The sequence below is a fragment of the Bufo bufo genome, chromosome 1 (genome assembly GCF_905171765.1).
Source record: "Bufo bufo chromosome 1, aBufBuf1.1, whole genome shotgun sequence".
NCBI lineage: Eukaryota > Metazoa > Chordata > Amphibia > Anura > Bufonidae > Bufo > Bufo bufo.
In genome coordinates, this window is record NC_053389.1 from 180,715,186 (window position 1) to 180,743,011 (window position 27,826).

General features: G+C 41.9%; 2 protein-coding genes across 6 annotated transcripts in view; both read right to left on the minus strand.

Moving 5' to 3' along the window:
* LOC121001740 (myosin-binding protein C, fast-type-like) overlaps positions 1 to 27,826 on the minus strand; it is a 607,494-nt gene that overhangs the window by 347,739 nt on the left and 231,929 nt on the right. The window lies entirely within an intron of this gene.
* Positions 1 to 27,826, minus strand: part of LOC121001720 (myosin-binding protein C, fast-type-like) — a 272,071-nt gene that overhangs the window by 12,251 nt on the left and 231,994 nt on the right. For all 3 annotated transcript variants that reach the window (XM_040432923.1, XM_040432909.1, XM_040432918.1), the window contains 7 exons: positions 26,960 to 27,148; positions 25,127 to 25,261; positions 24,704 to 24,871; positions 10,924 to 11,012; positions 9,019 to 9,214; positions 3,896 to 4,035; positions 3,605 to 3,764 (listed from right to left, as the gene is read on the minus strand). In XM_040432923.1, coding sequence (XP_040288857.1) covers positions 3,605 to 3,764; positions 3,896 to 4,035; positions 9,019 to 9,214; positions 10,924 to 11,012; positions 24,704 to 24,871; positions 25,127 to 25,261; positions 26,960 to 27,148 — 1,077 coding nt within the window. The remainder of the gene's footprint in view (positions 1 to 3,604; positions 3,765 to 3,895; positions 4,036 to 9,018; positions 9,215 to 10,923; positions 11,013 to 24,703; positions 24,872 to 25,126; positions 25,262 to 26,959; positions 27,149 to 27,826) is intronic.

The following is a 27,826-nucleotide window of genomic DNA, read 5'->3' on the forward strand; positions in this document are numbered from 1 at the left end:
CGTTGCCATGTTGTGCTGCGGCTGTTGTGCCTGGAAGCCAAGAGCCACACCGGTCCTGCACTGCTTTCAGCTCTGCGGTCACAGGCCGATCAGTGGCTAACCACGCTCAATTTGACAGTTGGTAAAGTGGTGTGCGACAACGGTGCCAATCTGCTGAGCGCGCTGAAACAGGGCAAAATGACACACGTGCCGTGCATGGCACACGTCCTGAACTTAGTCGTGCAGCGATTCGTTGCCAAATACCCCAGGGTCCAAGATGTCTTGCGGCAGGCCAGGAAAAATCGCTGGCCATTTTAGAAGATCTCACACGGCCATGTCTCGCCTTGCTGACATTCTGGGGCGACACCCCTTGCCCGTCAGACGTCTGTTTTGTGACAGCCCGACGCGCTGGAACTCCACCTTGTATATGCTTGATAGGCTGTTCCAGCAGCTACGTGCCATTAGCGACTACCTGTACAAAATCTGCAGCAGGACAGGTTCTGGGGAGCTTGGTTTCTTTTCACCGAGCCAGTGGCTGCTCATGCGCGATGCATGCAGACTTCTGCGGCCATTTGATGAGATCACCAAACTGGTCAGTCGCAGCCAGGGCACCATCAGTGACATCGTACCTACACCTTCTTTCTGGAGCGTGCATTTCGTTGTGTCATTGATAAAGCCGTCGAGGAGCAGGAGCTGGAAGATAAGGAAGTCACAATGCTGAATGAATTCCAAGGGGGGGGCTACTCCATCTGAGACATGTCAGCAGGAGTCTGAAGAGGAGTCAGAGGAGGATGGTGGCTGGGGGGAGGAGGGGGAGGAGCAAGAAGAGCAAGCTTTGAGGGGTACTTTAAACTTTTCGGGGATCCCTGGTGTTGTCCGTGACTGGGTAGAGGAGACTGAGGACCACATTCTCCTGGGCGATGAGTAGGAGCCAGGGCACTCCACCACTTCCAATTTAGTGCAAATGGAGGCCTTCATGCTCCAGTTTTTGAAGAGGGACCTCCGTATATAAAGCACAAAGGTTAAGGACCAGTACTGGGTGGAAACGTACTTAGACCTCCCGTACAAACACAAAATAGCGGACATGTTACCAGCATCATAGAGAGCTGTCAGAATGCAGCATTTCCAGGCCTTGCTGCGAAAGATGCTGCATTCTGCTGTTGCGGGCGCTGGCATAGGAATTTCCACCCACAGCGAAACAGGTGCGGGTAACAATCCTACCACACCTGCAAGAATAGGGCGGTTTCAAGATGTGTTGGTCACTTTGAATATGAGATCATTCTTGCTGCCAACCCCACGACAGTCGCCCTTCTGGATCCAGCCTCAGGGAACGCCTAGACCGACAGGTGTCCGACTACATCAGGTTAACGGTCGATGTGGATGCTCTGAGAAGTGAGGAACCCCTGGACTACTGGGTGTGCAGGCTTGACCTATGGCCAGACCTGGCACAATTTGCCATGAAACTCTTAGCTTGCCCCTCGTCGAGTGTCCTGTCCGAAAGGACGTGCAGCGCAGCAGAGGGGATTGTGACCGATAAGCGCACTCGCCTAGCTCACAACAGTGTGGACTACCTCACATTTCTAAAAATGAATGCGGCTTGGATCTTGGAGGAATTCAACACCTGTGACGACCACGTATAATTGAATTTCCTTATACCAGCCCACACATATCCGCCACCACACAGAACAAAGAATGGTCCTTGTCTTATGTATATACAGCGGCATAAAAGGCCTTTTCTGTCAGGTGAATGCCTAATTTTTGGGGCCTGTACACCACTGGCCTACAGTAAAATTGTTATTCAGTGACCACCTAATGTACCTCCAGCCACATAATCACTAGTTCTTTTCTGTCAGATGAATGCCTAATTTTTGGGGCCTGTACTGGCCTACATTAAAATTGTTATCCAGTGACCATCTAATATACCTCCAGCCACAAAATCATTTGTTCTTTTCTGTCAGGTGGATGCCTAATTTTTGGGGCCTGTACTGGCCTACAGTAAAATTGTTATCCAGTTACTGCCTAATGCACCTCCAGACACATAATCACTAGTTCTTTTCTGTCCAGTGAATGCCTAATTTTTGGGGCCTGTACTGGCCTACAGTAAAATAGTTATCCAGTGACCGTCTAATGTACTTCCAGCCACATAATCACTTGTTCTTTTCTGTCAGGTGAATGCCTAATTTTTGGGGCCTGTACTGGCCTACAGTAAAATTGTTATCCAGTGACTGTCTAATGTACTTCCAGCCACATAATCACTTGTTCTTTTCTGTCAGGTGAATGCCTAATTTATGGGGCCTGTACTGGCCTACAGTAAAATTGTTATCCAGTGACCGCCTAATGTACCTCTAGCCACATAATTACTTGTTCTTTTCTGTCCGGTGAATGCCTAATTTTTGGGGCTTGTACTCCACTGGCCTACAGTAAAAGTGTTATTCAGTGACCGCCTAATGTACCTCCAGCCACATAATCACTTGTTCCTTTCTGTCAGGTGAATGCCTAATTTTTTGGGCCTGTAATGGCCTACAGTAAAATTGTTACCCAGTGACCGTCTAAATATACCTCCAGCCACATAATCACTTTTTCTTTTCTGTCAGGTGAATGCCTAATTTTTTGGGCCTGTACTCCACTGGCCTACAGTAAAAGTGTTATTAAGTGACCGCCTAATATACCTCCAGCCACATAATCACTTGTTCTTTTCTGTCAGGTGAATGCCTAATGTTTGGGGCCTGTACTCCCTTGGCCTAAAATAAAATCTTCTAGGCTCCAGCAGGGCCCATTTTTGAGAGTTTCCCTTTAAGACGCATAAAAATGGCCCCTGATTAAAATACATATTTTTTGTGGGAATTTTAGCCATTGATCCTCCTCTGGTATGTCACTGTCTATGTTGTGGGACTATTTGTGCACTTCTAGTAAGTATTTGGTGGCTGCAAATATGACCTGAAGGTTTTTCAGGTTTGCCTGCCTTCAAAGTCAATAGGGTCCGTCGGGAACGCCCGGCTCGCGAATATTTGATCGTGAACACGCGTTTGCGAATCGTCCCGGCCAATGTTCGTCCATCACTAGTTGCTGCTAATGGGCCTGTGCTGTGTGCTTGTACCTCAAGTTAAGATTAGCCATCCCCTGCTCAGAACAGAGTGGAGTTACAAAATGTCTACTGGTTTCAATTAACATGTGTAATGCTTAATTTCTTCTTTGGAATAACTGCAAAGAGTTTTGCACATCTACTGGGTCTCCCACAGAATAGAGCTTGTTGCTGACTGTTCCAGCAGTGGGACATCATGTGATTAGTGGGAGACCCATTAACAAAAGGACAACTTCTTTAAAAACACTTCAAATCTTTGGCCAGTGGATTATTTGTTAGCCTATAAGCCACAGTCCAGTTATGTATGGCTTTTATTTTAGACCAGTTGTAATGATGGAGCGTGCTACAACAATATGTACAGTGAACTACATGCCTGACATTTTATGAAAAACACATGGATGCTGGTTTCACAGATGTGACATCTCTAGCAGGTGGACAAGACTGAGTCCTAGATAATCTTCCATGTGCTTAGTTGAAACAGCCCTATACATTTAAATAGATGCATTGATAAATATCCCCCATTGCCTCTGCTATTCCACTCACCAGTTTTCTCTATGACGGCTGTGTTCTTAGAAACTCCAGGAGTATCGCTTAGGCCAACAATATTCTCACTGTATACTCTAAAGTAATACTCATTTCCCATGATCAGGTCAGAGACTGTGCAGCGTGGCTGACGATTGTGCTCATATATAGTGAACCATTCCTGGAATGGGAAAATGAAGAGTACTTGTTTTAGGATAACAAGGCAATAAAGATGACATAGGTAGGCATCAAGAGACTGATATCAATTCAACATCCAAAATATATGATAATAAAATAAGAAAAGCATCTCACCATTGTCTTCTTATCAGCTTTTTGAATAGTGTAACCTGTGATATCTGAATTTCCATTGTCCTTGGGTTGCTGCCATTCCAGTAGAGCATTAAATCCCCAAACCTCTTTGACCATCACAGCGTGTGCAGGACCAGGCTTATCTGTGTGATAAAGTCATGTTTGGAAAGTGGAATAAATAAGTAGTATACACTAAATGCCTGTTCTACAACAAAACCTGTTTGAGGACTTTTCTGGAATAAATCATTGATGAGCTATCCTCAGGATTGTCAATTAGTGCATGATCAATGGGAGTCAGATCAGTGAGGGTATGTCTGACACCAAATACCCCCCAGGATCTGCAACAACCCCTTCACTCTGGCATACAGCATAGCACCATTTTTCATCCCTGTTGCTGAGCTTCATGTCAGGCACTACAGTGAAGGATCAGCGGTAATCCTGCTAAAATTGTGGAGCCATTTTTATGTTGCTTATTCACATTCTGGGGATCAGACCTCCAAAGATCACACATTAAAGGCCTACACTAAGGACAAACCTTTGACTCAAATAATGAACATAAACCAATTATGTAATCAATAGATACATGTCTTATACCTCCAGTAAATGGAGATCATCCATTACAAATAGCTGGACCACCATTCTTCAAATTGAAGAATGTCATTTGTTTTATCCCTTCATCCACACACAGTTCAAACTGCTATTTGTATGCATGTAGTATTAATAATATAGTATGCAACTTCAATTACAGTCAGTTTCCAGGATGTTGACACATGGGGACCAGCAAGGCAGCGGCATTGGGGGAGTAAAGGGGACAAATACAGCCTTGGGAAGCAGATAGGTATGCTTCCCACTGCAGGTCTGGCCAAAGGGATGTCTGCCCAAAAGGTTCCTTTAATGTATACATTATTAAAAAAGACTTTCACTTAATAGGGTGGCCATTCCTGTTCAGTGGCCATTCATGTTCAGTACCTGGTATTGCAGCTCATTCCCATTAAAGTAAAGAGTTGAGTTGCAAAACCAGAAACAGACATACCCACCAGATAAGAGTTGAGCTCTTTGTCAAAAAGATAAAAAGTAAAAAAAAAAATTCATTCTGGACAGCCTCTTTAAATATTCCTTCAGGCGCTATTTATAGTCAATTTCATAATAGAGGCAACCATGGAACTAAAGTGTCTGGTTCTACATTCTGAACACAGTGGATCTTCATCATGTCTAAATACTGGCATCTTGATCTTAGGCTACTTTCACACTGGCGTTTCTGGGTCCGCTTGTGAGATCCGTTTCAGGGCTCTCACAAGCGGCCCAAAACAGATCAGTTCAGTCCCAATGCATTTTGAATGTATAAGGATCCATTCAGAATGCATCAGTTTGGCTGCGTTTGGTCTTCGTTGCGTTTTTTAGACGGTCACTAAAACGCAGCTTGCAGCGTTTTGGTGACCGTCTGACGATGCGGAGCCAAACTGATCCGTCCTGTCTTACAATGTAAGTCAATGGGGATGGATCAGTTTTTTACTGACACAATATGGTGCAATTGAAAATGGATCCGTCCCCCATTGACTTTCAATGTAAGTCAAGACGAATCCGTTTTGACTTAGACTTTTTTTTAATGAATAATGCAAACGGATCTGTTCTGAACGGATACAAGCGTTTGCATTATTGGTGCGGATCCGTCTGTGCAGATACAAGACGGATTCGCACCAAACGCCAGTGTGAAAGTAACCTTACAAACTATCATAATGGAAAAAAAATGTTCCTGGAGATCAGCAAAATATTCCCTATGGCTAAAATGTTGTCCAGCTTACATATTAATGTAACCAAGCTAAATGTCCATCTTGTTATTCAAGTGTCCAGTCAAGCAGCAGGTTTGATCTGTGTTGGCCAGCTTCATGTGAGTTTTAGACAAGAAGCTATTTGAATCAAATTTCCTACAAATTCTAGGCTTAATGCCAGTAGGACCACTTAGGGTCTATTTATCTGCTTTGAAAGATAGAGATCAAGGGCCCTATTACAGTGCCGGATGTTTGGGCAGTGCCATTACACATAGGCTGATGCAAACTTTGAATGTGGGAGGATGGATTGCTACCACAGTTGTTCCTCCCTCATTCTCTTCTATTCATTATTTGCAGCAGTTCTCTGATTACACAGGAAGATGTACTGCCGATAATTGGGCAACTTTCACCTTATGAAAGATGGCCATCAGTAAATATCAACGACTGTTTGCTCATTGATCGGGTGATCGGCTGCTCGATTAAATGGGACAATTAGCGGGAACAAGTCTTCGTATGAATGCTTGTTCCCGATAATTGGCCCAAAAATTGTACAGTCTAATAGGGCCTTTACTCTTTTTGTGTCCACAATCTATACATATATTTCAAGGTGCCACACAATGGTCGAATGCTTGTGAGTGGGGAGACATGAATGCGTTGCTTATAGACATTTCTGGTGGAAGCATATCTCCTTTGAGAACAAAGGATCAGACATGCTGAAAAAAATGTTGATCTATTTTATACAGGCAAATTGAACATTGGCTGAGTATCGACTACACCAAAATCGGTGTATTCAGCTGACCTTAGTCTAATGTTCCTAACTAGCTTTGGTTCAGGTTTTGATAAAGATGGCACTGAATAGCACACTGCCATCACCTGGGTCATGATGTCATACTGAGCATGTCATCCTTCTAATAGGACACAGAACTAAACTAATGATATTCCCCTATTTGTCATCCATTTTATCATGTGTATACCTATTTATCCTTACAAATAACCAAAAAAGCTGCCCTGGTTGGGTGCATTACCTATTTAAGGGGTGCTGAGAGACTGGATAAACCTTCACTTCATAACATCTACAATTTTAGAAAGCAAAAGTGGGAAACCAACCCAAGGATCATGGAATTGAAATCAGGGCCAACAAACATCAGTTCCTCTTGTTCAAGGTGGTTGGGTGTGTGGTGCTGTCATCAAATGCTCCATGAGAGTCCCATTTTTATATATGTTTATATATATTCTTTTGACTCTATGATGGGCCATTCTTCTATTATTCTTACTAGAAGTTCATGAATGACTTGCTAGTAGTCTGCAATAAAGATCCAGTTGGTGCTTCCAGAGTCAGACTGTTTAAGGACATACCCCAACTGGTAATACCCAGATGGATCTTCATTGCAAATGTCTAGTAATTAATTCAAAAACTTCTAATAGAAATAATAAAGGAATAGCACAATACAGAATCCTAAGAATATATGCTATTAAACTGTTATTACATGGGGAATGCAAATAATTTTTGAAATATACATGTCAGGACAAGTAAGAGGTCCTCTTTAACTTTTAAAATGTAAAGTGTACAAGATAGCATGACATGATGGGTCCTAAATTTTAATTTAAAGACCATTGTGGCCCACGCATCTGACTGTATAAAAAGGGATGCCTCATGAAGATGATCCCTGCAGTTCCGGCATGTGAAGCATCTGAATATCATACAGGGAAAGAGTCAACGGACCATACTTTTATTTTATAGTGGCCACTACAGGGAAGATGTAGTTTTACATGCTGAAACTCTGACCATATAATACAGTTCTCTAGTTTAGACACTTATGAAACCCATATGCTGTTTATTGATTTATGATAAAATCTACTTCCATGTTAATCATGTGTCTAATACTAGTAGTAACACTATTTATTTTAGAAATGCAATTTGCCAACATACATAGCAAGCCACGCTGGAAAAATTCCTTGTATCAGCTGGATAAGATCATTTTCATAACTATTTGTAGGCCGATAAATGTATGTTTTAAAATCTGAATTAGGATGTATTAAAATAAACCTCACACATTCTGCAGCTCGCTGGAGCTAGGGTTAAGCATCCATAACGGGATATTATCCACTAGGATTAGTTAAATATAGTTCAGATAAGGAAACCCGATCTTTACGGATATTCCTCCCCCTGAACTTTAAATCTTGCTCTTGCACCAGTCAGCAATATGAAGACAGACATGGACATGTTAGTTAGACTGTCTGCATACATTTAGACTGTGAAATATATTCAGTAACACCAGAGATATTTCAACATAAATCAACACATCTAGTGGACATTATACAAAGCATTGAGGGGTGGTCATGCAGAAAGGTCTCCTACAAAGGTAGGCCTTATTCCAAAAATGAGATATTCTCAATGTTCCACCAGTTTTATGAACCTACATTTCTCATCATATTTCCTCATCTATAACATAATATTTAAAATAATGGTATATAAGTATAATGTTTAACAGAAAATTAAATGTGGCTGAATGTAAAGAGGGGGAATTTTACTACGAATTCCTACCAGAGATTATCTGGGTTCCTGCCGAAAAAGGTTAAGAGGCATAGCCATTACCGAGTGCCAATCAGCAATAACAAGAACCAGTAGGTATAAGCTACTCTTCCACTAAGATACCTTACCACATATAACATTAAAAATACAGTATTGTTTAAAGATTAAAAAAATTACAATTTGTGCTCAACATTTTATATTTGCCCATTTAATACAAATGTATAATTATAATAAAATGTCTCTTTGTACAGTAACTGAGAGTTTGTCATCTGTTTTTCGTTACAAAGAGACACTATGACACAGTTCCACATCTGACATACAATGCAAACCCATGGAAGAATTCAACAGTCCACTTTGATAAATGCCCCATTTATTTATTTAAAAGCTGGTGTTGTCATCACTCATCTCAGGATATCTTGTGCGAAGAGGAAAGGTAAGGAAAGACACATCTGTGTACTTTTCCCTACCTGTAATTTTACACACCTTCTCAGTCACCCAAAAAAATCCATCTAGTGCGAAACAGTAAAGACTACATAGGGAGCACAGGGGAAGAGGGGGTGTGTTTACCTCAGCCTGTGACATCTGATTGGTCAGAGTTCAGCTGGAAAAAGGCCACCCACTCAGTGTTGTAGGTCAGCCCTATTCTCTTAAAGGGGACTGAGCTGTGCCTAAGCCATGCGACCGATGAATGCAATGTCATTGGCCTAGGAAGAGGTGGAGGAGCTTTATTGAGCTCTGCCGCCTCTACAAACAGCCTATATACTATATACTAATATGAACAGACCGTCAAGGTAATTTAATTGGTGTAAGACAGATGTACTCACCCACAATACGAATGCTTACTGTTCCAGAATCAACCATGTTCTCAATTTGCACAGTGAGCTCATATTTTCCTGAATGAGATCGTTCTGATGATCGTATAAAGAGAATGGTGTCACACTCAGAAGTTCTGATACTGACTTGTCTTGGGTCCAGTGGTTGGCCATCTTTTGACCAGGTGACTTTTGGTCTGGGTTTTCCCTGTTGTAATAGAAGAATTATATGTCAGTAGTTCCTTGCATTTATGACACAGCAGCAGCCTACAGTCTTACAGCTATCTCCAGAACATCTACAGGGTGGGCCATTTATATGGATACACCTTAATAAAATGGGAATGGTTGGTGATATTAACTTCCTGTTTGTGGCACATTAGTATATGTGAGGGGGGAAACTTTTCAAGATGGGTGGTGACCATGGCGGCCATTTTGAAGTCGGACATTTTGAATCCAATTTTTGTTTTTTCAATAGGAAGAGGGTCATGTGACACATCCAACTTATTGGGAATTTCACAAGAAAAACAATGGTGTGCTTGGTTTTAACATAACTTTATTCTTTCATGAGTTATTTACAAGTTTCTGACCACTTTTAAAATGTGTTCAATGTGCTGCCCATTGTGTTGGATTGTCAATGCAACCCTCTTCTCCCACTCTTCACACACTGATAGCAACACCGCAGGAGAAATGCTAACACAGGCTTCCAGTATCCGTAGTTTCAGGTGCTGCACATCTCGTATCTTCACAGCATAGACAATTGCCTTCAGATGACCCCAAAGATAAAAGTCTAAGGGGGTCACTGGATATGCGAAATTGCTACATGATGATGTGTTTCCCTCTTTATGCACTGAAGCTGGCACGTTCCCTGAGTTTTTCCAGCAAGATGGTGCACCACCACATTATGGGTGTCAGGTCCGAGCATTCCTAGATGAACAGTTTCCTGGAAAGTGGATTGGTCGTCGTGGGCCAGTTGAATGGCCCCCAAGGTCTCCCGATCTGACCCCCTTAGACTTTTATCTTTGGGGTCATCTGAAGGCAATTGTCTATGCTGTGAAGATACGAGATGTGCAGCACCTGAAACTACGGATACTGGAGGCCTGTGCTAGCATTTCTCCTGCGGTGTTGCTATCAGTGTGTGAAGAGTGGGAGAAGAGGGTTACATTGACAATCCAACACAATGGGCAGCACATTGAACACATTTTATAAGTGGCCAGAAACTTGTAAATAACTCATGAAAGAATAAAGTTACGTTAAAACCAAGCACACCATTGTTTTTCTTGTCACATGACCCTCTTCCTATTGAAAAAACAAAAGTTGGATTCAAAATGGCCGACTTCAAAATGGCCGCCATGGTCACCACCCATCTTGAAAAGTTTCCACCCCTTACATATACTAATATGCCAAAAACAGGAAGTTAATATCACCAACCATTCCCATTTTATTAAGGTGTATCCATATAAATGGCCCACCCTGTATATTTATGGGTTGTATTTCCCCCAACTATGTGAATCTTCCCAGTTTAGTACATTCCTAAATACTGCATTTTACTAAAGTAAAGTCAGTTTTGTTTGAGTCTGTATTGCTAAAATTTGTGACAAAGTTATCAGACGCTGCACTCTGAAGATTTGGTCCATCTTTAAAAATAACACTTTTGGCTAGAGAATGTTGCTCCAGATTATTCACCACCCTCGTACTGGAATTAAATTGCAACATTTGTGTGAAAAGATGATGTTCAACAAAATTTGTGCAAACTTTAAAAAATCCCCCTCCATAGTGTAAATTTGCTCCATGAATAGGTAATTTCTTGGTACTTATACATGACATGAGGCCACTGGAATTTCAATATGGCTTCTCACATCTTTACATTTTACAATGAGGTACACTCTAGTATACTCCTCAGTGATCAGTTCATCATACCTGGAACGGGATAAGAAGGTTGACCTGTTCTCCAACTTTTTTAATATAGGTTTGTCTCAGTTGTCTTGGGAATCGTATCTTTGGTGACTCTGAAATGGAAATAAAGAAATATTGCCAAATGTAGACAATGAAGGTATTTTTATCAACAAATAACCCAAGAGGCAAAAAATATAAGAGAATGTTGTACTGTTCAAAAATCAAGGCAGCAATCGGCAGTATTATGTGTCAGTTAACTTATTGTAATTGCTGTATATTCTCAATAGTCAGGTTGGGAACCTCCCCAGTGTAACTATGAATCCTACAATGACAGTTCATTTTCTTCTCATAATATATTTTTATATATAATTTCTTATCTACATAGCTGAAAATAAGTGTTTATGAATCCACCACAGAGATAAGCAAACTGGATTTTTATGAATTTCCCTGTTAAACAAATCGGAAGTTTCTTTTAAAGAGTCACACAAAACCACATTCGTCATTTTACTGAGCAAATTGGAGAGAAACAGGGCAGTTAAGAAGAAGATGTAGGCTCAAAACACCCTGGGGGAGAATGGAGCTTGCCCTGATTGACTGACAGGCTGACAGACAGCTTGTGAACCAATCAGGGGAAAGTCCTTCTGTTGTGTTTAAAGCCTAGACACCATTCTGAGCCAACAGGACTATTTCTTTCTGTCATGTATTACGGAACCAAACGGAACCGTTATGTGTCCCCATAGACATGTATTAGGACGGAGCAACACAAAATGGCTCTTGAAGGCTTCCATTTTGGATTCCGTCCTAAGATTCTGTTATAGTCCGTTATAACTCTATTATAATGGAACCTATAATGGAATTCCATAACGCAAATGCGAACCCGCCGTTACAAAGGAAATTTTTCTAAAAATTGCAAAACGTCTGAAAGCAGTCATAGATAATAAGTGAAACCTCTTCAAAAGACCACATCTTAGAGAAGCCCATCTCATATCCAGATCAGATTTCTTGTGACAAATGCTCAGTCATACTTCAGTATATTATGCACACCAGATTGTTTGTAATGGGTCTGCTTGCTAGAATTAACGAAGTTAACGAATATGGAATATAGCAGTGCTAAGTTGAAATCGCAATTCGATTAATTCAAGTTATAATAATCGAATTGCGATTTCAACTTAATTCTCACATCCGACAGTACATTCTAGTATGGAGGCGTTCCCATGGTGATGGGGACGCTCCATGAGCACAGAAGTCGGCAGAAGCGGCAACGGGCACTGACTGGAGCAGCCTGGAAGCCAGGAATCCTCAGGACAGGCAAGAACTACTTTTGGGAAGTGGGAAAGAAAAAAATCTAACAATAAAAAAAAAAAAAAAATCAAAATAGCGAATTTATAGTGCTATATTCAAAATATTTGCGAATTTGCGAAGTGCAGATATTCGCCCAAAAAATTCGATATTCGAATATTCGCGCTCAACACTATCCAACGACCCCCAAAAAAAAAAAAAAAAACTCTTTGAAACTTTCCACTTCCTCCTCAGTCCTAAAGTTCAGGCACCCATCACACATGTCTCTGCTGAAGACCTGGCTGCCTACTTCACAGAGAAAATAGAAACTATCCGGCATGAAATCAGCTCCATGCCCCTTGTGAGTTCCATTTGAAGGCTCTCACAAGCGGCCCCGAACGGATCCGTACAGCCCCAATGCATTCCGAGTGGATGCGGATCCGCTCAGAATGCGTCAGTTTGGCACCGTTTGGCCTCCGTTCCGCTCAGCCCCCCCTCCCTCCCCCCTGTTTTTAACTCATTGGTGGCCAGTGCGGCCGGCCCCCCCTCCCTCCCCCCCTGTTTTTAACTCATTGGTGGCCAGTGCGGCCGGCCCCCCTCCCCCCCCTAATTAAAATGACCGACCCCCCATCATTGGTGGCAGCGGAGAGTTCCGATCGGAGTCCCAGTTTGGCGCTACTGCATTCCTGGCTGCCATGGTTACTTAGCAATTTTAGAAGCATTATACTTACCTGCGATGTCTGTGACCGGCCCGGCGCTCCTCCTACTGGTAAGTGAAAGGTCTGTGCGGCGCATTGCTTATAGCACAGACCTTTCACTTACCAGTAGAAGGAGCGCCCGGCCGGACACAGACATCGCAGGTAAGTATAATGCTTCTAAAATTGCTAAGTAACCATGGCAGCCAGGAATGCAGTAGCGTCCTGGTTGCCATGGTTACCGATCGGAGTCCCAGCGATTAAACTGAGACTCTGATCGGAACTCTCCGCTGCCACCAATGATGGGGGGGTCGGTCATTTTAATTAGGGGGGAGGGGGGGCCGGCCGCACTGGCCACCAATGAGTTAAAAACAGGGGGGGAGGGAGGGGAGGCCGGCCGCACTGGCCACCAATGAGTTAAAAACAGGGGGGAGGGGGGGCTGGCCGCACTGGCCACCAATGAGTTAAATATAGGGGGGGTCTGCCCCCTGCTGCCTGGCAGAACCTGCCAGGCAGCAGGGGGCAGTCATGTACACAGTTCTTTTAGTATATTCTAACTTGAAGCGTCCCCATCACCATGGGAACGCCTCTGTGTTAGAATATACTGTCGGATCTGAGTTTTCACGAAGTGAAAAATCAGATCTGGTTATGCAGACGGATCCGTTCTGAACGGATGCAAGCGTTTGCATTATAGGAGCGGATCCGTCTGTACAGACACCAGACGGATCAGCTCCTAACGCAAGTGTGAAAGTAGCCTTATCCGCTATCTCTCTGCTCACTCTCTCCTTGATCCATTACAATCTGGTTTATGCACCCTTCATTCGACAGAAAGTGCCCTCACCAAAGTGACAAATGACCTCCTGACAGCAAAACGCAATGGTGACTACTCTCTGCTCATTCTTCTTGCCCTCTCTGCAGCTTTTGACACTGGAGACCACCATCTCCTACTCACCATGCTCCAGTCTATCTGCCTTAAGGACACTGCACTCTCCTGGTTTTCTTCATATCTCTCTGACCGCTCTTTCAGTGTATCATTCACTGGCTCCACTTCTTCTCCTCTCTCTTTCGCTGTTAGAGTTTCTCAGGGTTCAGTCCTAGGCCCTCTCCTCTTCTCTCTCTACACAACCCCAATTGGACAAACCATCAGCAGATTTGGTTTCCAGTACCATCTCTATGCTGATGACTCACAACTATACACTTCATTCCCCGACATCACCCTTGCTGTACTACAGAACACCAGGGACTGTCTGTCCGCTGTCTCTAATATCATGTTCTCTCTTTATCTAAAACGGAATCTTTCGAAAACTGAACTTCTTGTGTTCTCTCCATCTACTGACCTACCAAAACCTGATATCTCCCTATCAGTGTGCGGCACCATCATCACTCCTAGGCAGCACACCCGCTGTCTCGGTGTGACATTTGACACTGATCTCTCCTTTACCCCTATATTCAGTCTCTCGCCTGCTCAAGTCACCTGCAACTCAAAAACATCTCTAGAATATGCCCCTTTCTCACTATGGAAACAAAAAAACACTCAGTCACCCTGATCCATTCCTGCCTCGATTATTGCAACTCACTATTAATTGGCCTCCCCCTCACCAGACTCTCCCGTCTCCAATCTATTCTCAATGCAGCAGCCATAGTCACCTATCTGTCTAACCGCTACTCTGATGCCTCCGCCCTGTGCCAGTCATTGCACTGGTTGCCCATACAGTAAAGAATCCAATTTAAACTGCTTGTCCTCACCCACAAATCTCTCCACAGTGCTGCAACCCTTACATCTCTTCCCTCATCTCTGTCTACCACCATACCCGTGCTCTCCTTTCAGCCAATGACTAACGACTTACTTCCACCATAATCCTCTCACTCCCGGCTACAAGACTTCACCTGAGCTGCACCAGTTCTCTGGAATGCCTTACCCCAAGAAATTAGGTTAAACCACAATATATACAATTTTAGGCACTCCCTCAAAACACATCTTTTTAGGGTGGCCTATCACATCACCTGATCTAACTCCTCTCCATATATAGACCATCTATAATTTCCTGAACCTGATCCTCCACCAATCTCTCCACCGCACCCATGTACCCAGAAGCACTTCATATATCAGCTGGTGACTGGCTTATGCAGATTTATACCTGCTCCCCTATTTTCCCAACATGGCTGGACCATTGTACAAAACAAGCACTTTTACCTTTTGTGTCACCCCTATCTCCTCATAGACTGTAAGCTCTTGTGAGCAGGGCCCTCATTACTCTTGTTGTAATCATTGACTTTTCTGTTACTATGTTATTTATGACTGTTTATACATGAACCCCTGATTGTAAAGCTCTGCGGAATATGTTGGCACTATATAAATAAAGATTATTATTATTATTAACATGGCACCAAGTACCTCAGTTCTGAGGACCAGTGGAAGTCCTAGGTGTCAGACCTCTCAAACCAATCAGACAGTTCTATTTAAAAAGATGAGCAAATCAGTTAGGTTTTAATCGAATTCAACCTCAATTTTCCAAAAATTCAGGTTGAAAGATCAGGAAGGATGAAGAAGTAGGGTCACATGACCCCAGGCGAAGTCTGTGAAAACACATGGCAGGCATTTTCCTCCAAAAAATAAACATTGTAGGACTATTTAACTTTTAAAGGACCCTGCGATTTTACTTTTCACTTTTTTGTTTTTCACTCCCTGCCTTCCCAGAGCCATCATTCTTTTATTTTTCCATTCACATATCCATATGGGGGCTTGTTTTTTTGCAGAGCAAGTTGTACTTTCTAATGGCACAATTTAATATCAGATATAATGCATCAGGAAGCAGGAAAAATGGGGTGGAATTGGAAAAAAATTGCAATTCTTACATAGTATGTTTTTTTTTAGTTATTTATCAAACTGGTGTAAAGTAGAACTGGCTTAGCTCCCCATAGCAACCAATCAGATTCCACCTTTCATTTTGGACAGTTACTTTGGAAAATGAAAGGTAAAATCTAATTGGTTGCTATGGGCAGCTAAGCCAGTTCTACTTTACACCAGTTTGATGAATTACCCCATTTGTTTTTACAGCTTTCTCTATGTAGTCTGGTTACTTTCATTCTACAGGTCAGTACAATTATGGTGATACCACATTTATATACGTAGTTTTTCTTGCATTCTAGTACTTGAAAAATCTTGATCTTAAAAACATCTTTTCATCGCCATTTTCTGACACCTATAACTTTTTTGCAATTATGTATATGGAGCCCTGTGGGGGCTCATTGTTTGTAGGGGGATCTGTACTTTTCAATTATACTATTTAGAAGTGTATTTGACTTTTTTTTAACACTTTTTATTCAATTTTTTGGGGGAGGTAAAGTGACAAAACATGGCGAATTGACCATTTTACTTTTTGTTTCTCTTATGTCATTTGCTGTATGCTGTATTTTAGTTGTAGGGACGATTTCTGATAGGCAATGCCTATGATTTTTTTTTATTTTGGGGAAAAGGGGGTGATTTGAACTTTCATATCTTTACATTTCAGATTTTTCAATATTTTAGGCTCAAAGTGTCACACACTAGTCAGCTAATTAATCCATATCCCCTGAGCAAAGGGTACCTCAAAATTGTGACTTTGGGGTTACATAAGCTATAAACCATAATCATCCAAATTATAACAAATAAGGGCATGAAATATCTCGCTTTGCATGTAATGAGTCTATCTCATATTTTAGTTTCACCTTTTAAGTTGCATTACTGAAATAAATTAACTTTGCACAATATTCTAATTTTTCGAGTTTCACCTGTATATCCATCACAGGACATACCATTTACTGTATTCCAATACAGTGCTGCCACCTACATTGGAATATACCAGTGATGGGTATCAGAATCTGCTTGAGGTTCCGAGCTATAATGAGCATATTACAGCTAACTCATGTGCAATGTGCAATTTAAAAGCTGGCAGGGAGTGCTCTTTTTGATGTGAGGGCTCCCCTTGCTGGCTGTAAAATTTAGTGTGAGACTGCAGGCAGTGTATTAACCCCTTCCTGTCCTGGTTGTGGCAGGAAGGGGTTAATTCACTTTAAAAAAAAAAACGTAAAAACAAAACAAGTCCTAAAAAATTAATTAAAAGAAAAATACAGAAAATAAAAAACATTAAAAAGAAATAGAAAAAGTTACTAGTATTAGCAATAGTATAGCAGACTATGTACACACCCATACAAATATCCCCTATCCTTTCTGTTTATAAAAAAATAAAATAAAAAATGATAGCAATAGTATAGTGGAATTTGTGTGTAAAATATACACACATACACATATTTTTTTATTTAAAAAATCTAGGTATTTGTTTTAGCTATATTTAGTATAGCTGGAAGGGTTTCTGCATTAAATATACAAACAGATATTTTTTTCATTTATAATTTTTTTTTTTAAAGAAAAACCTTAACCACTTACCGCTAAGCTAACGCCGAAAGGCGTCATCTCTGCGGCGCTCCCAGGCTACGCTAACGCCGATTGGCGTCATCTCGCGTGAACCGAGATTTCCTGTGAACGCGCGCACACAGGAGCACGCGCTCACAGGAACGGAAGGTAAGAGAGTGGATCTCCAGCCTGCCAGCGGCGATCGTTCGCTGGCAGGCTGGAGATGTGATTTTTTTAACCCCTAACAGGTATATTAGACGCTGTTTTGATAACAGCGTCTAATATACCTGCTACCTGGTCCTCTGGTGGTCCCTTTTGTTTGGATCGACCACCAGAGGACACAGGTAGCTCAGTAATATGTTGCACCAAGCACCACTACACTACACCCCCCCCCGTCACTTATTAACCCCTTATTCACCCTTGATCACCCCTGATCACCCCATATAGACTCCCTGATCACCCCCCTGTCATTGATTACCCCCCTGTCATTGATCACCCCCCTGTAAAGCTCCATTCAGATGTCCACATGATTTTTACGGATCCACTGATAGATGGATCGGATCCGTAAAATGCATACGGACGTCTGAATGGGGCCTTACAGGGGCGTGATCAATGACTGTGGTGATCACCCCATATAGACTCCCTGATCACCCCCCTGTCATTGATTACCCCCCTGTCATTGATCACCCCCCTGTAAAGCTCCATTCAGACGTCCGCATGATTTTTACGGATCCACTGATAGATGGATCGTATCCGCAAAACGCATACGGACGTCTGAATGGAGCCTTACAGGGGGAGATCAATGACTGTGGTGATCACCCCATATAGACTCCCTGATCACCCCCCTGTCATTGATTACCCCCCTGTCATTGATCACCCCCCTGTAAAACTCCATTCAGATGTCCGCATGATTTTTACGGATCCACTGATAGATGGATCGGATCCGCAAAACGCATACGGACGTCTGAATGGAGCCTTACAGGGGGAGATCAATGACTGTGGTGATCACCCCATATAGACTCCCTGATCACCCCCCTGTCATGGATTACCCCCCTGTCATTGATCACCCCCCTGTAAAACTCCATTCAGATGTCCGCATAATTTTTACGGATCCACTGATAGATGGATCGGATCCGCAAAACACATACAGGCGTCTCCCTGGAGCCTTCCAGGGGGGGTGATCACCCCATATAGACTCCCTGATCACCCCCCTGTCATTGATCACCCCCCCTGTCATTGATCACCCCCCCTGTCAGGCTGCATTCAGATGTCCGTATGATTTTTACGGATCCACGGATACATGGATCGGATCCGCAAAACACATACGGACATCTGAATGGAGCCTTATAGGGGGGTGATCAATGACAGGGGGGTGATCACCCCATATAGACTCCCTGATCACCCCCCTGTCATTGATCACCCCCCTGTCATTGATCACCCCTCTGTAAGGCTCCATTCAGACATTTTTTTGGCCCAAGTTAGCGGAAATTATTATTTTTTTCTTACAAAGTCTCATATTCCACTAACTTGTGTCAAAAAATTAAATCTCACATGAACTCACCATACCCCTCACGGAATCCAAATGCGTAAAAATTTTTAGACATTTATATTCCAGACTTCTTCTCACGCTTTAGGGCCCCTAGAATGCCAGGGCAGTATAAATACCCCACATGTGACCCCATTTCGGGAGGAAGACACCCCCAGGTATTCCGTGAGGGGCATATTGAGTCCATGAAAGATTGAAATTTTTGTCCCAAGTTAGCGGAAAGGGAGACTTTGTGAGAAAAAAATAAATAAAAAAATTTCCGCTAACTTGTGCCAAAAAAAAAAAAAATTTCTATGAACTCGCCATGCCCCTCATTGAATACCTTGGGGTGTCTTCTTTCCAAAATGGGGTCACATGTGGGGTATTTATACTGCCCTGGCATTTTAGGGGCCCTAAAGCGTGAGAAGAAGTCTGGGATCCAAATGTCTAAAAATGCCCTCATAAAAGGAATGTGGGCCCCTTTGCGCATCTAGGCTGCAAAAAAGTGTCACACATCTGGTATCGCCGTACTCAGAAGAAGTTGGGCAATGTGTTTTGGGGTGTCATTTTACATATACCCATGCTGGGTGAGATAAATATCTTGGTCAAATGCCAACTTTGTATAAAAAAATGGGAAAAGTTGTCTTTTGCCGAGATATTTCTCTCACCCAGCATGAGTATATGTAAAAAGACACCCTAAAAAACATTGCCCAACTTCTCCTGAATACGGCGATACCACATGTGTGACACTTTTTTGCAGCCTAGGTGGGCAAAGGGGCCCACATTCCAAAGAGCACCTTTAGGATTTCACAGGTCATTTACCTACTTACCACACATTAGGGCCCCTGGAAAATGCCAGGGCAGTATAACTACCCAACAAGTGACCCCATTTTGGAAAGAAGACACCCCAAGGTATTCCGTGAGGGGCATGGCGAGTTCCTAGAATTTTATATTTTTTGTCACAAGTTAGCGGAAAATGATGATTTATTTTTTATTTATTTTTTTCCTTACAAAGTCTCATATTCCACTAACTTGTGACAAAAAATAAAAACTTCCATGAACTCACTATGCCCATCACGAAATACCTTGGGGTGTCTTCTTTCCAAAATCGGGTCACTTGTGGGGTAGTTATACTGCCCTGGCATTTTAGGGGCTGAATGCGTGAGAAGTGGTTTGAAATCAAAATCTGTAAAAAATGGCCGGTGAAATCCGAAAGGTGCTCTTTGGAATGTGGGCCCCTTTGCGCACCTAGGCTGCAAAAAAGTGTCACACATGTGGTATCTCCGTACTCAGGAGAAGTTGGGGAATGTGTTTTGGGGTGTCATTTTACATATACCCATGCTGGGTGAGAGAAATATCTTGGCAAAAGACAACTTTTCCCATTTTTTTATACAAAGTTGGCATTTGACCAAGATATTTATCTCACCCAGCATGGGTATATGTGAAATGACACCCCAAAACACATTCCCCAACTTCTCCTGAGTACGGTGATACCAAATGTGTGGCACTTTTTTGCAGCCTAGGTGGGCAAAGGGGCCCACATTCCAAAGAGCACCTTTCGGATTTCACCGGTCATTTTTTACACATTTTGATTTCAAACTACTTACCACACATTTGGGCCCCTAGAATGCCAGGGCAGTATAACTACCCCACAAGTGACCACATTTTGGAAAGAAGACACCCCAAGGTATTCGCTGATGGGCATAGTGAGTTCATAGAAGTTTTTATTTTTTGTCACAAGTTAGTGGAATATGAGACTTTATAAGAAAAAAATAAATAAAAAATAAATAAAAAATAAATCATAATTTTCCACTAACTTGTGACAAAAAATAAAAAGTTCTATGAACTCACTATGCCCATCAGCGAATACCTTAGGGTGTCTACTTTCCGAAATGGGGTCATTTGTGGGGTGTTTGTACTGTCTGGGCATTGTAGAACCTCAGGAAACATGACAGGTGCTCAGAAAGTCAGAGCTGCTTCAAAAAGCGGAAATTCACATTTTTGTACCATAGATTGTAAACGCTATAACTTTTACCCAAACCATTTTTTTTTTACCCAAACATTTTTTTTTATCAAAGACATGTAGAACAATAAATTTAGAGCAAAATTTATATGTGGATGTCATTTTTTTTGCAAAATTTTACAACTGAAAGTGAAAAATGTAATTTTTTTGCAAAAAAAATCGTTAAATTTCGATTAATAACAAAAAAAGTAAAAATGTCAGCAGCAATAAAATACCACCAAATGAAAGCTCTATTAGTGAGAAGAAAAGGAGGTAAAATTCATTTGGGTGGTAAGTTGCATGACCGAGCAATAAACCGCTAAAGTTGTGGAGTGCCGATTTGTAAAAAAAGGCCTGGTCTTTAGGGGGGTATAAACCTGTGGTCCTTAAGTGGTTAAGGGAACAACATAAAAAAGGTCACTTTGAAGGGGCTTGTAACATTTTGGTGCTTTACAACATTTTTCTCGCAGTACTGTGCCATAGAACCAGCAATAAAAAACTGGCCACCAAAACCCAAAATGTGCCCCGGTCTTTTAAAGTCTTGAGGTGAGCCCAGCCAGTAGATAAATACATTTTCAGAGTAAAAATGTACAGTAATGGTTTTAGAAATGTTTTGTCTTGAAATGTTTCATAACAGTTAAGAAAGGAAAAATCTATTTTCACAGTTTTTTCTTAAATATTAAAAAATATATATTATATCTGTCCTGATTGACAGGGCCAGGCAGCGCTTACATCTGTCTGCCAGCGCTGTGCTCTGGTGAAATCTCGAGCCATTCAGAATTCGGCGAGAGAAAGACGCTCGCAGGCTGCCAGCTTCCTCACTGCACATGCGCCGAATGCTGAACGGCGCGAGATTTCACCAGAGCACAGGGCTGGCAGACTGATGCGAGCGCTGCCTGGCCCTGTCAAACAGGACTTGGAGAGAGGCGACAAAGGTGGGAGAATGGAGCCTCTATTATAAAGGTTAGATTTCTGGCGTAACGGGGGCATAGATAAAAGTAGGACTAGGCTGGTTAGGTTTAGCTGACATTAGCACATCGCTAATGTCAGCTAGCTTAATAGGGTTAAATCTGGTGACAGAATCCCTTTAAATAGAGTGTTATCACCAGCAGCCATGTGTTTGTCCATAGCCTTATATGTCACATTACTAATAATGTCATGATGTCAGAGCTGGAAAGTAGTTGCATACAGTCCTAGAATATCCTGGAATATCATACACATTTTGTCATGACAATAAGGACACTTTTGGTTAGGGTCAAATTTATTCAGACCCCAATAGAATCAGGCGACCGATTCAGCCAAAAAGAACTCTGAAACTAATGTCAGAAAGTTTGCTCCTGAAAAGGAGAACAAAGAAATCTTAGGCCCCTTTCACACGGGCGAGATTTCCGCGCGGGTGCAATGCGTGAGGTGAACGCATTGCACCCGCACTGAATCCGGACCCATTCATTTCTATGGGGCTGTGCACATGAGCGGTGATTTTCACGCATCACTTGTGCGTTGCGTGAAAATCGCAGCATGTTCTATATTGTGCGTTTTTCACGCAACGCAGGCTCCATAGAAGTGAATGGGGCTGTGTGAAAATCGCAAGCATCCGCAAGCAAGTGCGGATGTGGTGCAATTTTCACGCACGGTTGCTAGGAGACGATCGGGATGGGGACCTGATCATTATTATTTTCCCTTATAACATGGTTATAAGGGAAAATAATAGCATTCCTAATATAGAATGCATAGTACAATAGGGCTGGAGGGGTTAAAAAAAAATATATAATAATTTAACTCACCTTAATCCACTTGCTCGCGCAGCCCGGCTTCTCTTCTGTCTTCATCTTTGCTGTGCACAGGAAAAGGACCTGTGGTGACGTCACAACGCTCATCACATGGTCCGTCACATGATCCATCACCATGGTAAAAGATCATGTGATGGACCATGTGATAAGTGCAGTGACATCATCAAAGGTCCTATTCTTTAAAGAAGAAGACAGAAGAGATGCCGGCTGCGCGAGCAAGTGGATTAAGGTGAGTTAAATAATATATTTTTTTTTTAACCCCTCCAGCCCTATTGTACTATGCATTCTCTATTAGGAATGCTATTATTTTCCCTTATAACCATGTTATAAGTGAAAATAATAATGATCGGGTCCCCATCCCCTCCTAGCAACTGTGCGTGAAAATCGCACCGCATCCGCACTTGCTTGAGGATGTTTGCGATTTTCACGCAGCCCCATTCACTTATATGAGGCCTGTGTTGCGTGAAAAACGCACAATATAGAACATGCTGCGATTTTCACGCAACCCACAAGGGATGCGTAAAAATCACTGCTCATGTGCACAGCCCCATAGAAATGAATGGGTCCGGATTCAGTGCGGGTGCAATGCGTTCACCTCACGCATTGCACCCGCGCGGAAATCTTGCCCGTGTGAAAGGGGCCTTAGGTTATAAGGCCCCTTTCACACGGGCGAGTTTTCCACGCGGGTGCAAAGCGTGAGGTGAACGCATTGCACCCGCACTGAATCCGGACCCATTCATTTCTATGGGGCTGTGCACATTTGTGCGTTGCGTGAAAATCGCAGCATGTTCTATATTGTGCATTTTCCACGCAACGCAGGCCTCATAGAAGTGAATGGGGCTGCGTGAAAATCGCAAGCATCCGCAAGCAAGTGCAGATGCGGTGCGATTTTCACGCATGGTTGCTAAGATGACAGTCTATTCACTGTATTATTTTCCCTTATAACATGGTTATAAGGGAAAATAATAGCATTCTTTAATACAGAATGCTTAGTAGAAGGTCAATTGAGGGTTAAAAAATAAAAAAAAATTAACTCACCTCCTCCTCTTGATCGCTTAGTTGCCGATCTCAACTTACTTCTTTAATCATGAGCTGCCGGCTAAAGGACCTGTGGTGACGTCACATCACATGGTCCAATCACATGGTCCATCACCGTGGTGATGGACCATGTGATTGGACCATGTGATGAGCTCAGTGACATCACCACAGGTCCTTTGACAGGTCCTGAAGAAAGAACAGGAGACCGGCAGCTACGCGATCATTTTGAGGAGGTGAGTTAATTTTATTTTTATTTTTTAACCCTCAATTGACCTTGTACTAAGCATTCTGTATTAAGGAATGCTATTATTTTCCCTTATAACCATGTTATAAGGGAAAATAATTACATCTACACAACACCGAACCCAAACCTGAACTTCAGTGAAGAAGTTCGGGTCTGGGTACCACATTCAGCTTTTTATCACGCGCGTGCAAAACACATTGCACCCGCACGATAAAAACTGAACAATGGAATGCAATCGCAGTCAAAACTAACTGCAATTGCGTACTTACTCGCGCGGGTTTGCCGCAATGCACCCGGGACGCATCCGGACCTAATCCGGACACGCTCGTCTGCAAGGGGCCTAAAACTGCTGAACAGGGAAGTGTTATCCACAAGGTATTCCTCATAAGGTGGCAGAAGATAGCTCTACCGTTCTCTTCATTGACCCATATAAAAATGCCCACAAGAGAGCAGTGCATTCACTAATATAACGTGAGAAACCCTGACCAACCACAATACTGAGATAGCATAGGGAAGATATAGAGCTCTAAATGAGTCACCACCTCTCACTCATACCTGGTCTGGTCATACCTGGTCTGACTGCTGGTCTGATAATGAGTGTTAAGTGAGCTTCCCTGCCATGCTAAAAGTCCAGACAAAGAAGTTAAAGCCTGTGGAACGAACTGGTATACATGGAGTAACCCAAAAATGATATCCAGAAAATAATTAACCAACTTTTTAAATTAATTATATAGAATAGTAACATATAGGTGTATCATTTATTCCTATAACAGTCACATGGCTGAGCAAAGGAATTTTACAGCACTGCATGTGTATTTAATACATAAAATGTAACTTACGCACAATCTCCCGAATTGTAACTGGCTGACCAAGAGTCACTGGCTCACTCTTGCCTGCTATATTGACAGAACGTACTCGGAAGAAAAGTTTTTCCCCAGTGGGAAGACCCTTCGCAGTGTATCCACATCTTTCCACAAGCTCTGTATTAGCTTCAACCCATTCATCAGCTAAAATAAAAGTACAGTAGATTGTAAATTGTTTCAAGAGAGCATTCAATCATAGGGAAATTATAACCACTCAAAGTACAGCAATGTCTTCAAAGGGCTGGACATTTTTTTGTGACATATAAAAATATGATACATAATTATATGTAACTAATATAATTTCTAAAAATGTATTATGATAATTACTCTTATTTTAATTATAAAAAAAAAATCTATTCTACGCTTCTAAAATATATTGGAAATGTTACTTGTACTTACATCCTTCTTTGCAGTACTCAATGAGATAACCATCAATTCCTCCAGCGCCGATACGATCTGGTGGCCTCCATTTCAATGTGCAGGTCGTGTCTGTAACATCCTCAACCGTCAAGTGTTGAGGTTCACTAGTTGGAGCTGAAAGATATTATATCTTTGCCTTATCTTTAAATCTAGACATGAATGTATGATACAATTTTGTTGTATTGTGTCAGGTGAGCCCAGGCTCTAACACAATAGAATGCTTCGGAAATCTAGCTGAGGACAATCCCATTTGCAGTTAATTTTGGGAACTATCACTTGACAGTAGAGTCTATTTCTTATGGGTTTGATGATATGTAAAGATGAGTGAATTGAATCCCATGAAGTGGAATTCGATCCGAATATCAGGATAAATTCGATTCGCCTAGAAGCCGAATTTCCTCGTGCTTCGTGTCAGCGAATCGATTTAAACCTGAAAGAGTATAAAAAAACTAAAGAATTCAGTTATCGCCTCCATTTGCTTGCGAAGGGCCGCTAGCCTCCATCTTGCTTGAAGATCTCGGCCGAAATCCCATGTGGCGCGAGATTACTTCATTAAGCCGGCCGGCCCGTCGCGAGCAAATAGAGGCGGTAAGTTTGATTTTGTAAGTTTGAATTATTGTAAATTTTACATTCAGATGCCGCGATCATATATGAACGCGGCATCTGAGGGGTACAATGACGGGGGCGGCGCTATCACAGCTCCCTGTCATTGCACCCGCTACTTACAAAAAAATGCGCTTTGTGACAAAGTAATTGTCACGAAGCAAATTCTTTTGTAAAATTCGGCGAAGCCGCCGAATCGAATTTTCAATAAATTTGCTCGTGACAAAGAATGTGACACAGTTAAAAGTGTACACATTCTTGTGCTGCCCTTGTACTGTACATGGGCTGGTGATGAGGGATTCGTACCCAATCATTACCCAATTATGTGGGATAGAAATTGTTTGTTGGCCGCACACCCCCTCCTGTGGACAATTATGCAAACTATATGAAACAATTTGCATACTTATTATAATGGCTGCATGTACATAGAAATGAAGCCAGCACTGCTCAACTTGTTAGAGTACATAATAGATAACACTTGTTAAGGATGCATGTAAAAGGCCTTAAAGGGCATCTGTCAGCAGATTTGTATTTATGAAACTGGCTGACCTGTTGCATATGACCTGTGGCAGCTGAAGGCATCTGTGTTGGTCTCATGTTCATATGTGCCCGCATTACTGAGGAAAGTGAAGTTTCCATATATGCAAATGAGTCTCTAGGAGCAACGGGGGTATTGCGGTTACTCATAAAGACTCTGCTCTCTCTGCAACTGCTTCTCCCTCTCCACTTTGATTGGCAGAGCCAGGCAGTGTAAACTTCATCACTGCCAGGCCCGGTCAATCAAAGAGGAGAATGTGCGGCAGTTGCAGAGAGAGCAGAGCCTCTAGGTGCAATGGAAATGCCCCGTTGCTCCTAGAGGCTCATTTACATATACTAAAACTTCATTTTTCTCAGCAATGTGGGCACATATGAACATGAGACCAACACATATGTCTTTAGCTGCCAAGAGCCCATGCAACAGGTCAGCCAGTTTCATAAATACAAATCTGTTGACAGATGCCCCTTAAGAATCGTTTACTCTAGTGGGCTCAATGAACCTCAGTTTGGCACTGCCTGGCAACATGTACAGTAGTTCACTGGACTGAAAATATAATCATATTTTAATTTTGCCCATCCATATACAACTAATAATCAAGCCGACCATGACTAAACTTGTGACAGCAGCTGGTCATTTCATTTATATTCCAATATACTGTACAAAGCCCTTACCAATAGGCATGAATGGATTGGTGGTATTGGCTTCTTGAGAAATGCCAATGGCATTGACAGCATAGATTCTAATTTCATACAAGACTCCTTCAATCATATTTGTTGACTGATATTTAGTGTCTGAGTAAACATCAAAGTTCATCTTCATCCAACGCTGACTGCCTTTCTTCTTTCTTTCTATATAATATCCTGAAGAATGTAGAAGACAAACAAAACAATAGTTTAGGCAGTACTACAACTGGTTTGCTCACCTTCACACACATTACAATCGGATCAATAGTTTTTTGCTGACAGTGGATCCAACCTACAGTAATTCATCTTTACCTTGAATGACAGAAAAAAAGGGCCTGCCAACTTTCTGATAAGATGAAAATATGGTACATTATTAATTATTGTACCTGATAGAATTAATAAAAAATGTAGCATGATAATTACTATTATAACAATTATTTTAAAAAAATCCTGGAATCAATTGTACACTTCTGATATATATTGAAACTGTTACTCGTACTTGCATCCTTCTTTGCAGTTCTTAATGAGAAAACCAAATTTTTCTGGATATTTTTCTGGTGAGTCATGACTTCATGAATTGTATTTTACATATAGTCAAGAGACTAATGATTGCCTACTCTTGACGTGCGCTTTTTTTTGAAATAGTGATTTTTATTTGATAAAAATTAACTTTTATTAGGTTTTAATTAAATAACAGTGATATCTTATACCTAACCTACCTAAATAATTAAAACTCTCATCAGTGGACTTTGACAGTGCTGTACTGTAAGGATGTGTCTGCTGACAGTCGTTTTAGCATTGGTAATTCAGCTTTATATATTTGGCTGTTTATTTGTCTGCTAAGACGGATATTCT